The following is a 14,111-nucleotide window of genomic DNA, read 5'->3' as shown; positions in this document are numbered from 1 at the left end:
TGTAATCTGTCCCAATACTTTTGTCCATATAGTGTATCATCATTTTGGGTGATTGCTGCATATTATGCTTTTAACAGTTTATGCAGTCTGTTTTGTTTATCAACACTGCCTGGATTTGTTCTTTACGAGGAATGAATACAGAACGATCTCTTCTAATGTGGTCTGCGACTGCACTTAGTGCCCTGCCCAGGAGTTTTGAATAGTTTCACTGGGTGTCAGTGGTTTGGCATCATCAACAGATTCAACTGAAACACGTAACTCTTTATGTGTTATGATTAGCACTGGTGCTAAATAGAGTGTGTTTGTTGTGTTGCTAAGGGTTTCTTTAATGCCACTCCTCCTGACATGCTGTTTATTTAACATTTGTTTAATGTGAAAGGATGAACAAGTGACACACAGCAGCACCAAGCCTTATAAACACATTCAGTCTACTCTCTTTTTCAGTCATTCACTATTTATTCAACCGTAGCCCAGTGTAAGAAGCTTTGGACAACAGAGTGCCAGAAATATAAAAACAGTTGGTTGCATTTACTCTATTTAAGCATTTAAGCTGATTAAGCTGATTTTATAGTTTTTGGTATTTTGTATTTTATTGTTTATTATCAGAAGTTTGTCTAATTTTCAAGTAATTTGACTGTGTGATACAGTGTGATGCCATTAAATTATGTACCGTAAGTCTTTTTTTCTTCAAATTACATTTTTAAGCTCATTTTGCATCTGTCTGTGTTCTTTGCTATAAGGATGCACATTTGCTGTCTGTATGACATTTAAAAGTGTGCAGATGTTCTGTACATTTCAGCGACGCTTGCTAAACATTTACAGCCGCGATCCCTTACGAGCGTTCTCGGCTCCATTCACCGCTGGTGTGCCGTAGATGCTGACCATTGATGTGCGAGGAGAAGCTCTTTCTTATATCTTTGATGTTTAACCCTCGGGAGGTCGTTAGGGAGGAATGGCATCGCCGCTGTGGCACAGGATACATACAGCCCTGTGGCTACCACATCCTCCGCCTCTCCCATTTGTCATCTTTGTGTGGATCGTGAAGCAGTTGGGCAAACTGCACTGTGGGAACGTAGTAGTGAGTCAGCTTTGGCCTTTTGTGATTCTTCTCCTCCCCTTGTGTGTGTTTCGAAGGGATCGTGTAATGCACCATCTTTCTGAATCATTTGCAAAAGAAAAACAAAGATGAGGAGGCTCGCTTGTCCTGTCATGACGGTATTTTAAAAAAAAATAAAAGGTTGTCCTGTGGAGTTTCCTATTGAAGGAAGTTATGAGAAATAGGACAGATTTTAGAGTCACAGAAATAACAACATGGTCTGAAATGTGTTGGGGATTAAATGAAATGCACTGAAAACTCCTAAGTCAAGCTGTAATAAGGTGGAAAAGTATATCGAAAACGTGTGACTCCAATGGCTTTCTGTATCAGTGAAAAATGCAAGTATGTGTCTTGTTTACATCCTGCAGCTATGCATTTTATTCTAATTTTTGAGAAGATCATATACAAACCTGGTCAGCATGATTGGTAATTTAACCAGATTTTTGACCGCACATATAAAGACATCCTGCAGTAGTTTCAAAAGCCCTGTGTTTGTAATTACTCCCTTTTTTTTAACCTTCTCTTATGTTTTTAATTGATATTGATCAAAATATGCGAGGGCTTAGGCATGAGGATCCTGTCCGGTGTCACCGGACTCTGTGGCCTCCTGCCAGAACGCCTGATGCCACCACACAGACACACACTGACAGTTAAGGTAGACCAGGAAGCCGGTGAATCCAAAAATCATCTTTACATTTAACAAATGGTTTATAGCACATTATACTGTGTAAGCAGCTAAAAGGACACATTTAAGTGTTAAGTGTTGTCATGTATTGTCAGCAATGCTGATACGTTTTCAAATGGTACAGTTTAAAGAAATAAAATCTAGAAATAGAAAACAAAATTCTTAAATTACTGGGGTTTTTGTTGTTGTTGTTGTTGTTGTTGTTTTAATCTGACATTTTCATTGCCAGAATCAGGTTTATTACCATTATTATACTGCCATATATATTTATTTTTATACTTTATTATTTTTTTTGTACTTTATTGTTTACATTTCTGTACTTTATCGTTTACTTTATTGCTGTGTGCACTTTATGGGAAAGCGGAAATCTCGTTGTACCTGTACAATGACAATAAAAGCTTTCTATTCTATTCTATTCTAAGCAGGTATTTTGGTGCAACAATAAACATAAAATTTTGAAATCGATAAATCAGTACCACGAAAGTCAAGAAACGTAAACAGAAAGTGGAAGTATTTTAAATAAAAAATATGAGACAATATAAGTATGTATTGTAGTGACTACATAACAGCGAGAAATTAATGTAAAGCTTAGTTAAATACTCAGTTTTGCCTTCTTTACCAGGCTTTGAGACAAAGTTTTCTGAGCCGCTTCATGGAGAATAAACTCTCTTAAATCATCATAGTGTGAAGATTACATCAGTTATGCATGTGAGGTGGAGTCTCTGGAGCATCTGTGTGTGTGTGTGTTTGTGTGTGTGTGTGTGTGTAGCTGGTGTGCGTTCATGTTTTCCATTGACACAGTGTGAATTAAGGCTATCAAGGCTGTGAGGTGTGGATGAATTATGACTCCACTCCGGTGACTCCACTCCACAACTTGGATGTTCCTCCTTTCTCTGCTGGGCCACGCTGAAGGAAACAGAGCTCCATACACACACATACTACACACACACACACACACACCATGGGGAGGAAGTACAGCCTCTGACGAAGAGAGGAGCCTGCAGAGAGAGCGCACAGTGTGTGTGTAGAGAGTGTCAGAGTGTGAACGAGCGCTTAAAGAGTCCGTGATGTGACGTACGGACTGCTGCTTCTGTCGCTGCTGTGTGTGATGTGTGTGGAGAAGGCGTCTGGATACCTGTTTGCTGCTTTGATTTGTGACGAGTAGGGGATGACTGATGGATAATCTGCTGGGTAACTTTTTTAAACAGAGGTTGTTACCCATAAAGGTAACAGGACTGTAAATGTAGGACTGTGGAGCCCAGAGATTAAGTGATGCTATTCATATGAACTGAATGTGTGTGATGGTGCTTGTTTTGTAGTGACTGACAGATTAGTTTGTTTGCACGTGAAGTAGCTTGTTGTTGTGCTTGTGTGTGTGTGACCTCAGTGAGTTAAGTGTATGAGAGGTATTTATGGGTGTGTGTGAGTGTATGCATTGCACCATGCGGTTGTCACCCGTGGCGCTGACTTGTGTATGTTGATGCCGTGTGTGTGTGTATGACATTGATACGCTTCATCTATTTGTGAAATGCTGCTTCTGCGTGTGCTCTAGTTGATCTGTGTGTTTGTGGTTGCCTATGTGACGGTATGCGTCAGGTAGTGTGTGCATGAGTGCATGTGTGTGTCGGGGCGATGTACCGGCGTTCACCCTGTGCCAGAGGAAGGGTTCATTTTGACTTCAGTGAGGAAGTCATCAGGAAACTCCACGCCACCAACCATGGCCATGCTCACAGGTTAGGATACACAGATAATCACACACACACACACACACAAACTTTTCACGAAGTTGTTTAAGTCTGAACTCCTCCCCTCGCTGTGTGATATCCAGTAAATGTGTGCTCTTACTTCCTATTTCCCATTAAACAATCCTCTCACGTGTTTCCATAGTAAACCTCGGCTGTCACATTTTGATGAGAAAATTCGGCTTAAGCGGATTTATTTCATGGTTTTGGCCTTCAGCAGTTTTTGCAGTGTAGTGTTTCAGAAGAGTTTGTGTGCTGTGTTTCTGCGGTTAAGAGAGTCAAGTATTTTGCCATGCAAATAAGTCTGGAAGTGTTGAGAAGAATTTGTATATTATCAGAGTGATTTGTTTTCTTCTTCTTTTTTTTTTTTTAGCCACAATGTGAACACAGTCTGCTCTGTGAGAGAACCAGACGACCCGAAGGACATATCATTAAAAACAAAACATGACATTGAAGGGTCTTTAATCGTCTCAGCCTTTAGCAACTCTGGTATATTTGACTTTGTTGCCAAAGAGGCTTTCTTGTCTGACCACATCAGTTTATGTGTTGAACCCCCAGTAACAGCACTTCTGACCTCTCACTCGGTCACTCTTACGCCTGCGACTCACACCTTTACTTAAAAGTGATTTCCAACTTCGGGGTCAAGATAAATCAGAGGAGTTGCAAAATTGTTAACACGCTACAAAATAAATAAAGAAATTAATGTTCATTTTTTTGGGTTTTTTTAACGTCTTTGCTAAAGTACAGAAATTTTTTTACATGAACTCAAAACAGTGTGAGGGAACATCAGTACGCATCCTGTGACGAGGAGTCTCGAGTAGACAGGCTTTCCCTGTAAAGGCTCACAAGTTACTGAAGCATTTTTAATTACGTTTTAGCTCTTATTGCGTTAGTCTAATTCTGCTGTACTGAAACTTGTGATTCTGGAAGTCGTTTTGAATAAAAGCGTCTGCTAAATGACGTCAGAAAGTTTAGGAACCAGTGACTTCAGCGTCTCATATTGATTAACAGTTCAGCTCGCCCCAAGTACAAAAAAACATTTTTCACTACGTACCCTGAAAGTATCAGAATATTCCCAAACCAGAACTTACTGCACCGTCTTTGCAGTTTGGATAAACTTCACACTTCACACTTCAGGAATGTAATGCAATTGTTGTTGTTGTTCTAGTATTTCTGCGCCACAGTGCTGCTCTAAAAATATCTTTTCATGCTGCCACCCTGAAGCAGCAGTGTGCAGTACTGTCAGTGGAGGGCAGGCATCAAAGGAGGGAACATGCTGGAGAAGAGGGAGAGTTTTGGCAGAACGGATGAGATGACCTGACACTGATGTTGTGTCGGAGATTTAAAGTAATAACGTTTAGAGTCCGAAGTGGACCTGAGCCAGCAGTAAATCCAGGACGTCGCGCAGTAGTTTGTTTTAAAAGTTCACATGACCTGCTCCGTTTACGCTGGCTTCTCTTTAGAAAACCAGGAGAGCAGGAGGAATAACAAATACATGCTTCTAAAGCAACAAGACCTTTAATGCATTATTGACATTGTTTTCAATATGTACATGGAATATCATTACATTCTGCAGAGAGTTACTTGTCTTATCTCACCTGCTTAATGTGACACTTTATTGTCTGTCTGTATTTTTCTGTTAAATATTTGGTGCACAACTGTCAAGTGCCGTAAAAGCTCTCCTCCCCTGTAAAAAAATGCCATACTTACATCGTTTTTCCTTCTGTGGCCGACACCTTAGGATGTTTCTGGTGGAATCATGTTCATGTGATTATCATAGAGGCTACAGGCAGGCTGGCAGCAGCAGTAGAAGGATAATAAAGGTTATTATTTGTTAAACACTAACTCAGAAATCATCAGAATGACTGACAGAATCCCACCTGTTCGTGCGAGGTGCGTGCAGCACATGTGCAGCATAAGTCGGAAATCCACCACATAAACAGATGACAGATGGAACCGACTTCAGCAACTTTGTGAATCATAAAGTGAAGCAGCAGCCAGCATGTCCATGCAAAACACGGCCGTGCGAACTTCTTTGTTCTCATTCTGTGGGTTTTGTATTTGTTTGTGTTGGCTGAGTTGGCTGATGTTTTCGGAATTTGTTTGTGTTTTCGTCTTTATCCATGTTTTCTTAAGCTGCAGTGTGATGAGCTGCCTCAGCCACCGTAGAATTTATTTCAGTTAAGTTTTAACCTTAGCTGAGATAGAAAACGAGAAACAAGCAATACTGATGCTGACGCTGACTGCAGACTCAGGGAAGAAATAAACCAGTGTGCACAACTAGGCTGGGTCTTCCCCCAGGAGGACTGTGGGTATTTTGGCTCAGCTGGAGGCACATCAGGCTGCTGGCTTGGACTGTTGTAAGGTTTTGGGGACATCAGACAATGTATCTGAGCTTAACAAACATGAACCTAACAAAGTAAGAGTTGTTGTCTTAGACAGGGTGGAATAAGGCACTTTAACTACATGAACATAACATAAACAACAACATAAAGTTTTCTGAGCAATTTAGCTTTTTCACTTGCAGTGTCCCCATCATGAACACACACACACACACACACACACTGCTAAATGTTTATTTCTTTAATCTTTTAAAAGAAAATAGTCTTGATGGCAAATTTGTGATCATGGAAGAGTGGAGATGACGGGCATCCACTTCTGGCTGGGTGGCTTCCACCTCTGTGACTGAGGGTTTCCTGTGGAAAGTACTGGCCAACACTGAAGAAAGCAGAAGTACACAGATGGTGTACTGTGCTGCACGTTTGAGTCATTAGACAGGTAGACGAGGCCGTGTGAGTACCGCGGGGTACGACTACTTCCTCACACTGCTGTGTGCATTATAAATACACGTGCTTTTGTTTGTGTATACCCTGCAACAAATTTGCACATATGCAGCTGCCCTGCGCCTTTTATAGTATGTATTAGCCCATATATATGTGCCAGGGAGTGTTTCTCACATGTCCAGCTTGGACAGATAATCTCCTGGAGAGATGGGCTTAACCAAGTGTTTGGACAGTGACCCGGATTCCAGCGGCAGACAAACAAAGATCACAGCTCCTTTTGTCTGTGTGGAGGGTTTTCCTGTGTGCTGCCGGGTCCCTTTTTATTTTTCCCTTCTTGTCAGGAAAAAGTTACCTCAGATCACCTCGGACCAGCAATCGGTGCTCAAGTGAGAACATTAGGTGCAGGGACTTGTTCGTAATACTACTCTAAAGACATCTTTTCTTTTAATGTTTAAGATCAAAACTGTTCAATTATGCAGACATTGTTTGGGATTTCAGATGCTGCCCTGTGAGTCCACGATTTCTCAGGCAGTGCTGTCTGAAGCATGATTGTAATCAGTCACAACAAGACACACAAAATGCCTCAGAACATCATCGGTATGTTTTTGAAAGTGTATTTAAACTAAAGAAAAGCGATCCTGCAGCTGTTCTTCAGCTTCATCTTATATTCTGATAAATGTTAAATAGCTGTTAGCTTCTTTTCACTGTGGTGACCAGTTTTACTTTCCTACGCAGGACGTTGAATAACTGTTTTGTGCTTGCTCGTCCATGGGTGGGGCTGTGTTGTAGAGTTTGTGGTTCAGCAGTATTTTATTTGCAGTGCACTTTAACCTTCAATCTAACATGTTGTTATGGAAATGGATACGCAGAAAAAAGTCTGCCGTGGTTTTGTGGCCGGGCCTCTGGACTTTTGAGTGACTGGGCCAAGTTTAAATTAGCTGCCATGGCTGTGAAGTGGGTTTGATGATGATAATGGTGATTATTTTAATTGAAATAATGACAAGGATGATAGCAAGTGATAATAATGAAGGCTGGGAGGATCACAAGCATCAAGAAGACAGTGACTCTGGGGCCGGTGATTGGATTTTAAATAAATTGGATTTATCTATAGCTAAGAAGGAAATACTAATTTTAATTAAAGATACCAATAAATGAATGTAAAAAGGTTCACAAGTAAAAAGTCCTACAGTGAAACTTCTGCTTGAACAGAAGCAACATAATCTACTTAAACTGCCAAAGGAAAAAAGATTTAATCTGCAGGAAAAATTAACTTCAGTATCAGAAATTGTCAGCTAATGCTGGTGAATCAGTGAGTGAAGAGCGTGTTGTTGAGGCGGAGCTGAGCACTAAGGGTTTTCTATACAATTTAGTCGATTAGTTTCAAAATCTAAGGGTCGGGTCCCTGGCCAACGCCCACGCGATAAGTCTGAAGGGTTGGTGATGATTTCTGTGAAATGTTGGTCAATGTTCCCTCTGTAGGCTCGAAACAATTACTAGCCGTTATTAAAATGAAAACATGACGAAGCTCAGAGGGAAAATCCCTCTTTGCTTGAACTTCTAAAAACTCGACACGACTCAACACATCTGAGCCCCGCGAACATACAGATTTATTGTGAGGGACTACCAGTCAAAAAGTTTAGCTACGTAAACCGATGAGTGGAATGATTGGGTGGAAGAAAACGGAAATACTCAAGTAAAGTACAAGCACCTCAAAACTACAGTTTGGTTGAGTTGCACTTAGTGGTTATTCTGTCCAGATCTTGGCTAAATGACTTGTATTGAACAGAGAGGAACATGCTGAGTGTGGTGTAGTCTGATCAGGCTAATAAAGAGAAGCCAGCGAGTGTGACCGCGATTAGCCTGGCTCAGATCAGGTTTTTCTCTCTCTCTCTCTGTATTTTACGTTTTTCACTCTGTCTTTGCCCTTTTCTCACTTTAGAGTGTGTTTGGGTTCTTCTCTTTGTCTTCTAATAATTGTCCATCACTCTGTCGTCCTCTGCTCTACATAATCTCCCGCTTCACTTACACGCGTGCACACACACACACACACACACACACACACACACACACACACACACACACACACACACACAGACTTTCGTTAGGCTGCCCGTTGCCACTGAGGTCATCATACCTTTCAGCCAGTTCTGCTTTGTGTTTCCTGTGATCATGTGACACATAGCTGCGTATTTGGACTGTAAATGATTTCTAAGCAGGAGCATCTGCTAGATGACTACTTTCCTAAATGCGTGTATAATGATTTGGCACAAGCCCTGATTATGTTAGTGGCCTCATTTCCATTAATAAGCGCTGTATCTAGTTGGATTCCTCGATTGTGGTGTTTTGGTGGGGGGAGCAGATTACAAAAGGCCGGAGGACAAATTTGATTTTCAGAGTGGTTTTAACTTGATCTAACCCTGTCCCTGCCTGTCTTTTTGTGTATTCATTAGTGTGGTTTTCAGGGCAGAGAATCTAAGAATACAAGCTTCAATAAAATTGTCCCGGTTAGTGGAACTTGACAATAAATCTTACCAGTTTGGGACTGTGGGAAACAAAATGTAGTTAAGTTGTATTAATGTTGGTGTGTTGCCGTGTTGTGTGATGAGGGGGTTATGGTGTGGTTTCGGAGCATCGCAGCTTCCTCAAAAATGTGACTGCACGTCAAAGCTTCAAAAAAAAAAGGAAAAAATAAAACCACATGAGAACAGCGAAAACCATGATTGGTCAGCTTGGGCTTCCTTTGTGTTCTCCTGCAAGTTCTTGATCCTGGAAGTCATGACTGATATTGAGGACAATAACCGCGTTTCCAAATCTTAACTGAATTTTGAGAAAATCGGCAAAAGAATATGTGAATTATTCCACTTTTCCAACCACTGCCATTATGGGATTATTAGATGGTAAACGTTTGGCACACAAAGGAAATATGGCATTCGTGTTTATTTCATGTATGTGAGGCGGGCAGTGTCCTCGTAATGTGTGAACTGAGAATGCACATAAGAACAGGTGGAAGGAAACCAATCTAATAAAAAGAGACTTGACTTTGTACTTGTATCACATCTCACCTTTACTGTAAGCTTCTGTTCACACAGTGATTGTGTGGCAGTGGTTACCTGGATGTGATTCCTGTTCTATACTGGAATAAAACACACCATATAGACAAAAATATCCAGACAAACCTCGTTTGGAGGTGACTGTGGCCCAGTGCACAAAGCAAAGCTCCATAAAGACATGGTTGGATGAGTTTGGTGTGGAAGAACTTGACTGGCCCGAACAGAGTCCTGACCGCAAAAGCCAGGCCTTTTGGTCCAACATCAGTGTCTGAGCTCACAAATGTTCTGCTGCATGAATGGGCAAAAATTCCCACAGAAACACTCCAAAATCTTGTGGAAAGCCTTAGTGAGTGGAAGCTGTCAGAGCCGCAAAGCTGCTTATGTATTTATAATCTGATGTCATATCCTGTTGTCAGGTGTCCCAGTACCTTTGAACCAGCGCCCCTCCGGTCACAAGCCGCTTCTCAAGCCACGGCTGCCCCCAGCTGTTTCGCTGATGCTAAACAAGGGAAAGCACATTTCTGGTGGTGTTCATTTCAACACCACCGTGATGATCATCTGGTGTTAATCATCATTTGTCCCACTTATCTGTGTTTAGATGTTGTACAGACTGAGTTTCAGTACTGACGCAGTATCTTCATATTGCATCATTTGAAATGAATCAATAGTTGAGCAGCTTTAAACATTCCCACTGTGCGTAAAGGCAGCCAGAGAGAGACAGTGTTGTGTTCAGTGACAGTGATAACGTATGGATTTCTTAGATTCTCGCCTGTTGATCCCTTTGCTCCAGCAGAGCTTTATAAGTTCATGCGTTGGGAAGTCTCTGCTTCACTTTGTGCATGTTTGGACTAGCTTGGGTAATTAACCTATATTTAGGCACTTTACTGCTGCAGATTCATTTAGGGAAATCTTCCTGGGATCTTTTGGAGCATAAAGCTTTGCTGCTATTTTTTGCTCAGTCTGATGGGACAACTCAATCTGCTCATTGCCGTTCTGGGGCATTTCAGAGCTCTGGACCGGCTGGTTAGACTGAAAGGTCTTCTTAGGATCCGCTGCTCGTCTCAGGCGTCTCTCAGTTTCTTCTGCTGTCGCAGTCTGTTTGCCAAGTTTATCAGAAAAGTTTTGTCTCCAATGTATTGTGAAGAACAGTTCAGCTAATGATGTAGTGGAGCAGATGCTTTTAATCTACGATTTTTCAAGCCACATGATTGTAAACATGAGTAGTGTTGCTCATTTCAAGGAGAACAAAATGCGGTTCAAGTGTGTGTTGAAGAAATGATATTTAAAACTTGGCTAACGCTAGGACAAACAGGAGGTGTTACCATGGCACCTCTGTTTGCACAAGCCGACAGACAAATGGTCACTGGTTTCCCTCTCACCATAACACACAGGAAGGAAGAGATTAATTCAAAGTATAAGAATGCCCCTCTCTCTCCCTGTCTGTTGCTCTCTCTTTTCCAAAACATATGCATGTACGTGTTTCTTGTACAGGCTGTAAGACAAATTTGTGCTGCAGTTGTCTCTTTTTTTGTGTGTTTTAACTTACTCAGAGGGACAGCGAGTTGCGTACGGTTGAATTAGGAATGAAATTCCTGTACACGCTGATTTTGTGCTGGTCAACAGACACCCTCATGTCATTTTTAAGCAAAAAAGGCCAGAATTTTCTGCTTTCAGCTTCTTAAATGTGACAATTTGATGCTTTTTCTTATCATACCTGATCGTGAAGTGGAAAGCTTCTTGGACTGCTGTCAGTCAAGGTGTTGTATCTGAGGACGATGTGGCATTTTATAGAGCACATTTTCAGTATTTCTGATAATTTAACACACAATAGAACAATTAATCCAGAAAATAATCTGCAGATGAATCACTGTTGAAAAGAATCATTAATTGCAGCTGTAATGATCCTTAATCTCAGCAATACTTTGCCCCACGGGGTGTGAAGTGAATCAGTCGTCACACACCTACAGCTACATGAATCAGCAAGCAGGATACGGAGTTGTCTCACTCTACCAGTAAATGACAGACACTGTCTTGATCACTTGACTACTGTAAACCTGAAACAGCACCATTGTCTTAAAGCTGGGAAGTGGAGTCATTTCCCAGGAAAAAAAACTCAGTATTTTCACAAACCTTTCCAACTTCCTTTGGAATCTTCACTTTCTGTTACTGAATGTTTCCAGCTTAGTCTCTACTTTTTGTTACTCTTTATAAAAAAAAGAAAAGAAAAGATGCAAGACTGCAGTTAGTCTATGTCAGAGAACAAACCCCCTAATGTTTAATAGATCAAAAAAGCAGTTACTATGATTATTATTAACTTCCTTGGAAGTTTCCTGGAAACAATGTTTGAAAATGTGCAATTTTTTTTTTTTACTCAAAAGCATAAAAATAATATTTTAGAGCGATGGCTGAATGATAAAGGAATTCCGAGGAATTTCCTCTTAACATACCAGATAACAGCCTTGTATGTTTTACTGTTTTCCCTATCATTAGCACAAAAATAGATTTTTTTTCTCCTCCCTGGGAAATTCTTAAAGTGTTATCAGGGAAAAACAATAAAGCTTTAAAATGACCTCACATGTACTCAGTGTGACCTCAGTCAATTAGTCCAAAATCAGGCTGCTAGACTTGCTCTCGCTACAACTCGGCCGGAGGGATTGAGTTTACAGGTTGTCCATCCGATTCTTTTGAACCCGATAGCACAAACGTCCGCTTGAGGATCTCTGTTCATTATTCAGCACCACAAGTCAGGAGCCTCAGGACAGATTGTGACCCTATTTCACATGTGATCAGATCTTGACTTGGTGGCATTGATCTTGGGTGTCCACCTTGAAACTGTGCTGGCTGTACAGATCTCCTGTGCTGATCGGTTTCCTCATTTTAGACTCTCTAGTTGTGAAGCACTGTGGTCCAACACAAGCTCATTGGTTTTGGTGATACTGACCGTGACTGTTGGTGCACTATGTGACAAAGCGCTCCATCAACGGACTACTTCCTGGTTACGGACTACTTCCTGGACTACCTCATACTAGCACACATTTGCACATGCGTATTTATGCTGCACATGCTAGAACTGGCTTCTTTATTTATTTATTTATTTTTTATATTGTATTTGCATTTAGCTTATATATTTTATTTTTACCTAGCTTATATATATATATATATATATATATATATATATATTTTTTTTATTCAACTCTTCATTTCATGTTTTTATATTCTGCTTGTTGCTCCCGGGACCTGAGTCCTAATTTCATACTGTAAACATGTAAATGTGAGCTGGTATGACTTGAGCCAATCACTACGTCTATTACATCAGCCTGGACAGACATGGATGGACATGTCTTCTGTAGATAAGAAGAACTTCTCAAACATTACTGGAAAGTCAAAAAGTGCGAACACTTATTGAAAAAGAACAAATGCAGATGTTCCCCAGGTAGAGTGTAACTGAATATACACAGCCGAGGGCGGCAAGTAGGGAAGGTCGTCCACTTATCGGAAGGTTGGAGGCTCGATACCCGTCTCCTCCGGTCTGCATCTCAAAGTGTCCTTGAGCAGGACACTGAAACACCTGTTGCTCCCAATGCTGCGGCATCAGTGTGTGAGCACCTGCGTGAATGTTTAGATCATAACCTTCTGAGGGATAACAGCCTCTGCCATCAGTCTGTCAGTGGGTGTTTTTTTTTTTTCTCATTTCACATGACCAGTAACTGCTACTGCGGGAGCTAATCCAATAAAGTAAACATTGACAGAATTTCTCAGTCTGTCATCCTTTGGACAAGTCTGTCACTCAGTCAGTGTGCTCATCAGTCAGACAGATGGCAGCGGATCATGGGAAAGGAATGTCGTGTCATCACAGCAAATCATTTTAGGGTCAGAGGGAGCACTTCCTGATTGCTTTAGTGAAACATAACATCCCAGTCAGAACTGTCTCGGTCGATAAAACATCATAATGATCATGATTAGTTGGAAAATGTGCCCTAGGAATTCCCAGGAATCGGCGTCAGTTCTTTACAGGGTTGCAGATGACAAATATAAACACGACTGTGCGTCATGAAAACTGGTGACACTTTGATCCTTTTCAACCCCCTGTCAGATTCCTTAAACTCACGCTAGTTTGACTTATTATTTTCCTTCTGCGTAGGTAGCTTATAATTGCGAAAAAGCATTTGACCTCTGGTTGTTTCGGTCTTTGAGCAGTTCGAATAAACCGTCCTGCCTTCTCATTGTGTCTCTGAGCACTAGATGTGTTTTTGGCATGAATTTTACATTTTGACAGTTATTATATATATAGTTATTATTATGGAGTTCTGATGTTCTGCACATGAACTTCAAAGAGGGGAGGGAGTGTGGTATGAGTGAGAATCATTTCCCAGACAAATGCACTAATTCCACTACAGCACCAGGACATCCCACTTAACAGAAAAGGCTCTTTGTTCCCAAGGTCTGTCTTTGTGCTGGTTTTCGAAGGCTAAATTCTTGGATATCCCTTCTTTGTCCTGTCAAATAGACAGGGGTAAAAACACAGCCATAAGATAAATGCACTTGTTTTTCGCTTTAAGCCTGTTTTTCTTTTCTTTTCTTTCCTTTTCTTTTGGTTTAACTTGCAGCCGTAGCTTAACATATGTAACACAGTGATGAGAGTTCAGAAAAGCTCTTGGACCTTTGACGTTTTTTGACGTATTTTGTTCCATGAACCGTTTCCAAAGCTTATGAATGAACTTCCAAGATCAAATAGCGAAACACGTTTAGCTATTC

General features: G+C 40.9%; 1 protein-coding gene across 3 annotated transcripts in view; it reads left to right on the top strand.

Annotated features, from left to right (window-relative positions):
- Positions 1–14,111, top strand: part of pde4ba (phosphodiesterase 4B, cAMP-specific a) — a 160,701-nt gene that overhangs the window by 86,080 nt on the left and 60,510 nt on the right. The window contains exon 1 of one of the 3 annotated variants that reach the window (XM_046390534.1): positions 2,792–3,514. The exons of the other annotated variants lie outside the window; for them this stretch is intronic. Coding sequence (XP_046246490.1) covers positions 3,414–3,514 — 101 coding nt within the window. The 5' untranslated portion in view covers positions 2,792–3,413. Of the gene's footprint in view, positions 1–2,791; positions 3,515–14,111 lie in introns of those variants that run through there. 3 annotated transcript variants of the gene reach the window in all.

Source organism: Scatophagus argus, chromosome 6 (assembly GCF_020382885.2).
Source record: "Scatophagus argus isolate fScaArg1 chromosome 6, fScaArg1.pri, whole genome shotgun sequence".
NCBI lineage: Eukaryota > Metazoa > Chordata > Actinopteri > Scatophagidae > Scatophagus > Scatophagus argus.
This window is presented reverse-complemented; position numbering and strand designations above follow the sequence as displayed.